At 42.3% G+C, this 5696-nt stretch overlaps 1 protein-coding gene across 1 annotated transcript in view; it reads left to right on the forward strand.

Annotated features, from left to right (window-relative positions):
* Positions 1-5696, forward strand: part of adgrd2 (adhesion G protein-coupled receptor D2) — a 45227-nt gene that overhangs the window by 35772 nt on the left and 3759 nt on the right. Inside the window, 3 exon segments of the mRNA XM_032516188.1 lie at positions 3837-3878; positions 4006-4059; positions 4387-4534. Of these exon segments, the coding sequence (XP_032372079.1) occupies positions 3837-3878; positions 4006-4059; positions 4387-4534 (244 nt within the window).

Here is a 5696-nt window from a genome sequence, read left to right on the forward strand (position 1 = left end):
TCCTGGGTGTGTGTGTGTGCTTGCGTGTGAGTGCATGCGTGTAAGTGTACATGCGTGCGTGTGTGCTCGTTTTGTGTGCGTTTATGCGTGCATGCATGTGAGTGCGTGTGTGCATGTGAGTGTGCCTGTTTGTGTGTGTGTGTGTGTGTGTGTATGTGTGTGTGTGTGTGTGGAGAAGGCAGTGAGTCCTTTGAAACAACAGGTCATACCACATCTACCTCCAGTTCTCCTCCCCTGATAACACGGCAGTTACTTCCTCCTCAGACACTCTTCCCTCACTTGGACCCTGTTACTTTACACTGTCCCTGTTATTCTTATACTTTCGGTCCATTGTATTCATCTCTCTCCCTGTCTATCCTTATCCCACCCACCCCTCTGTGCTCTCCCTTGGTCTTTAATTAATCAAAACGAGCTAGCCCCTGGGTGACCCCCGAAGAGCTGCTAGTTAATTTAGATTTACTGCCAGTGTCCAGTTGAGGGCAGATAACGCTACAGTAGGAGTTCTTCCTCATGTAAGTAGGAGGATAATGCTGAGCCAGCCCATCTTCTTCTTCTTCTTACAAAACGGTTATTTTACTGGGCTGCTTCAACAGTCTATAAAAGCAAAGTCTGACGGAGAGAGTTTGTGGGTCATGCAAGCAAAGTGAAGGCTATGACGGCAAAATAGGGCTGAAAAATAACATCCAGCAGAGGTTTAAATCTACTAAACTAGCCTTAGTCTCTGATCTCACTCAACCTTCTCCTTCTCCTCTAAATATCTGTGTCACCACTGATTTATTTGGGCTGTCTGATTTAACGCTTGTTTTTTGATTATTAGACATAAATGTGTGGTACATGTAAACACAAGTGTACACAGTGCAGTGTAGCTACTATATTTCTGTCATTTGCATTCACATAACTATGAGATTATATAACCCTTGGATTATACCCAAGAATTCATGTTAAAATAATGAAATCTTGTCATGAGTTTTTTTTCATTAAAGGGGCTGTGATACTGAAAAAGTGGGTTGGGATTGCCTCCATATGGCTCTCACAGACAGTTCTCCAACCTATAAATAATTACACTTTGCATTGCACAATGCGCTAACATGCAAACAAAGCAACAACAAAGCAGCCTTTGTTGTGTTCGATTGCTAGCTTCTAGCTAAGCTAGCAGTCATTTCAAAAACGTTTTAGCCATCTATGATAGTTTGATTGCTAATGTTAGCTCAAAACGTCATTCAGTGGACAAACTTTGTTAAGTAGGTCCATTTTTACTGCATTGACATTAAAGACGTCTTTTGTTAGCATCTTAGCTACTTGTCACAAAGTGACAATGAACGCCCCTTGCTCCTCGTTTCTCTCCCCTGCTGCGTGTTGACGGTCTGCGTGTCTGTTTGAACGGGTGTGTTATGTTGTGCTTTAGAGCGTAACCGCATTGAAACAGTCAGAAAATAATGTCTTTGTTCCCGCTAATGCCGCTAATGCCTCGTTCATCGCTGTAAACACCAGCTGACAAAAGCATACTTTCAATGATTATGTTTCTACGCTTAAGAGCAGAGTCTTGGTAGTTCAATTACTACACTTCATGCAACATAAACTTTCAACTCTGTATACTGCAGCCTCAGCAAAGTAGAAACTTAAAAAGGTTCCCAGAGAAAAATAGAGCACTCAACGGCCACTACAGAACCAAATGAAGTACAGGACATTTGTCTGTAGCCTGAAGAGCATTTATAAACATACATGAGCAATGAAAAGTCACATGGAGTCAAAGTTAGAATACTGTGATAATGTATCCGTAAAGTCCTTCAATAATAGTCCCCATATCTGACTGTATTTACAGTGTTTGTGACAGAATTGCCCAAACTGTGTGTACTTGGGCTTCACCTTACTCATATTATATCATATAATTATGAGAACATAGTTTAGTTTTCCCGCACATGCATAATGCATCTGCTCCAAAATAACAGACTCGGTAGGCCCTGAATTCCTGTGATTTCCAGCCCCAGCCGCAAAGTGAGTCTGTCAACGTTGTTCAGTAACATCAAACCCCCCCCCCCCCCCCCCCCCCCCCCCAGTGCTAAAAAATCCCAAAAGTGACCAAACTGACGTGAACTATATTGTGATGTTGTGGTTTTAGCTGCTGGGTAATGTTAGCTTGCTTGCTCGCTAACTGTTCAAATAGCGTTACCAATACAAATAGAATCAAGAAAATGTAATAATTTTGAGGAAACTGCAGCTATTTTATCAGAATGCTATGAATAAGGGACTTTTTGTGAATCTTAGCTTTGTAGTCTTTAGTCAGAAACAACTTGTCCTTCCCTTTGCTAATAGTACATTTTTCTATGACCCTCCAAAATGATTGGGAAAAAAGGCATGACCCTCTCCAACAATTTCTTGATTCCTTCTGTTCTGGTTTGGCGCTTGGCAACAATGTACAGGTTTTTTCACTATGACATGCATGACTCTGCTTTCTCATCTTACACGCCACACTGGTGGCCATTTCAGTAGATTTACTCACTAATTCAATTCAATTCAATTCAATTTTATTTATAGTATCAATTCATAACAAATGTAAATGTAAATGTGCTGTATTTATATAGCGCTTTTCCAGTCTTAACAACTGCTCAAAGCGCTTTTACATCTACAGGAAACATTCACCATTCACACACATTCATACACTGTGGCCAGGGCCGCCGTACAAGGTGCCACCTGCTCATCAGATAAACACTCACACACATTCACACTCCGATGCGCAGCACCGGGGGCAACTCAGGGTTCAGTGTCTTGCCCAAGGACACTTCGACAATGACTGCAGGGGCGGGGATCGAACCACCCAACCTTCCGATTGGCAGGCAACCGCTCTACCACTGAGCCACAGCCGCCCCAGAAAAAACAAGAGTTATCTCAAGACACTTTACAGATAGACCACACTCCAGAATTTACAAGGACCCAACAGTTCTAGTAGTCTCCTCCAGAGCAAGCAACAGTGCGACAGTGGCGAGGAAAAACTTCCTTTTAGGCAGAAACCTCGGACAGACCCAGGCTCTTGGTAGACATTGTTGTGGAGACACAATAAGTATGGAAACTAAATGCAGACTTCCTGTATTACTGCATTTTAATCAGGAGAGACATGCAGATATGCAAATAATACACAGCATAAAACATATATTTGGATAACAGCTGAATTTACGCTGAGCTCCGTTACTTCAAATACTAAGTTACTTCTCTAGTGAACTAGTATTCACATGAAATAAAACAATAAAACATTAAGACCATTCAACAAAGCACTGTGGATAATGACAAATCCAACGCATTGGTTTAAAGAAATGCCATTAAACCAGAGCACGTTTTCCTCCCATCCCGGAATGCTGTGTGGACTAGCCAGACCCTCCTCTGCAGTGATGTGGAGGAAGGTCTGGCTATGCGAGACTAGGCTCCTACTGCGGTGGAGCATTTATGTTGAAGGGTTCCCCCGCTTCTTCAGCACATCACTGGATGTACAGGAGGTCAACAACCCTCTTCTTAGTGAAAAACACTGATCCCAAATCACAGATACAATGGAGAGATACAATGTGGATTCAGTTCATTTATGAGTTAAGTGTCGCACCGTGCTGAATCCAACTCAAGATCAAGCCAAAAGGGAGTAGGAAACCACACACATTAAGCACATAAAGAGGTATTTTGCAATAAATGGTTCACTTTTTGTTGGTCAGGAGAGAAACAGAGTTTTCTAAGAATGAGCTGAGTACTAAATGGATTTGATGAGGAATTGTTAATAAAAGCTGTATGAATGGAATTGGATTTTTTTTCTTTCCACTTTTGACATGCCTCACGTCCCTCTCTCCTCTCCGCAGGGCCTGTACATCTTCTTAGTGTATGCTGTTTACAACAGTGAGGTAAGGTGGCATTCAGTCCATTGTCAGTGCTGCTGCATGTCTCCACTGCGGCAGAATATCGAAATGTATCTTTGTACGGTATGTGAAGCTGCAAAACCAGTGGGTGTAAACGTTGCTTTTCATTTAGGTGAGGAATGCCATAAAGAGGATCAAAGAAAAGAGAAAGGCCTTATCTTTCACGGTGAGTGAGTAAAAAGCACACAGCAGTGGTCAGGCCCATTAGTACGGGACAGAAACAAAACTCCCTCTTTCATTTTTTTGCTTTAATAGTAGTGTAGTAAACTAGTCCATGTATTACACTAATACTAATAATTATTCATTTATTTATAAAGAACTTTTTACAACACTCAAAGAACCTTCACATAGTTTTTAAAAAAGTAATCTACATAGTACACACATTTAAAAGCAGATCTAGAAAAGTGAGTTTTGACACGGGATTTGAACATGGATATTAAGGATCAAATCCTCACGTTAAAACACTTCTGATTGGGTTGGGGTGTATTTTCAGAACTGTTCCCAGCCAACCAGCTTCCTACCTTCCCAGAGGGCCCCAATCACCTCCTGGGGCCACAGTCCACTGACCCCCTCCAGCCCTGAGACCAGTGAGACTTCTGGACCGCCCAGCTCCACGTCCACGTCATTGGTCATCAAGAACGGTAGGTAAACTGAGGGTGGTGCGTGCGTGCGTACGTGTGTGCGTGTGTGCATACGTAAGTGTGTAACAGTAAGATTCCCTGACATGCAACCATATTGTTTAATGTACAGTGTAAAGCTGTTTAAGTGAAATATTTTGTAGATCATCAACAACTATTTGTATTCATTGACACATACACTTAGACAAATGGAAACAAGATTATGTGTTTACTTAATTTTAATATAGAAAGAGGTCTGGAAAGTAGTAGAACTGATAATATCCCCCCCTGCTGAAATTCTTCCCCAGCTGTCCCAGGGTCGTAGCAGTCAAACGGTGACTATGACGTGGGCACAGACGGCCGGGACGTCGCGGTCTTTAAGCTGTTGTTGCAGTAATTTTAAGCCGAGAAAGGCTGGCTGTCAGTTGGGTCTAGAGAACCTCGAGGATGTTCTTCATAGCGGTTGTTGTTGTTGTTACGTTTAGCCGACAACAGGTGACCGTCAGGCGGGTACAGAGCTCCGCGAGAGCACAGGTTTTTATAACCGTCAACATAGCAGCATCCAGCAACCCCTCTGCCCTGTGGAGTAACGTTAATGTCCGACAATGCCGGACTAGCATCTAGCTAACGTTGACATTGTGGGACGTTGTAGAACTCTCTACCAGGCAACCCCGGTAAACTTTGAGTGTGGGGAGGAGGGGTTCTCTCCAGTATTTTAAATTTGGACTGCAGTAACCATTTTAGACGCTAGCTGTAAGTTTTACATATTGGACCTTTAAAAATCTTACTGTAAGCATTTTCTGAAACGTCAACGGAGACATAGGGATAATCACCTTCAGAACCAGAGCCGTTCACAAAGTGGGCGGTGACTGTCGATCTATAGCTGGGACCACTTCACTGACACGTCCACCTCTGCTGTGAACACAACTCTACTCTGCACGTTCACTGCTTGTTGTGGCTGAAATAAGTGAATTATAATTATAGAGCTCAGATTGCAGATGATGCCATTTTACATTATCATCATATTGTGGTTTATCCCATCACTCAGCAGCAATCTCTCCTGAAAAAACAAGCCTACAGCTAAATGACATTAAATGTTTAGAAGGCCAAATAACAAAGGTCTACGTACAAAAGGAGCCAAAAGATTTTATACTGAAAAATCAGTTCTTCTGTCTTTCATAGTGTT

The sequence above is a fragment of the Etheostoma spectabile genome, chromosome 5 (genome assembly GCF_008692095.1).
Source record: "Etheostoma spectabile isolate EspeVRDwgs_2016 chromosome 5, UIUC_Espe_1.0, whole genome shotgun sequence".
NCBI classification, from domain to species: domain Eukaryota; kingdom Metazoa; phylum Chordata; class Actinopteri; order Perciformes; family Percidae; genus Etheostoma; species Etheostoma spectabile.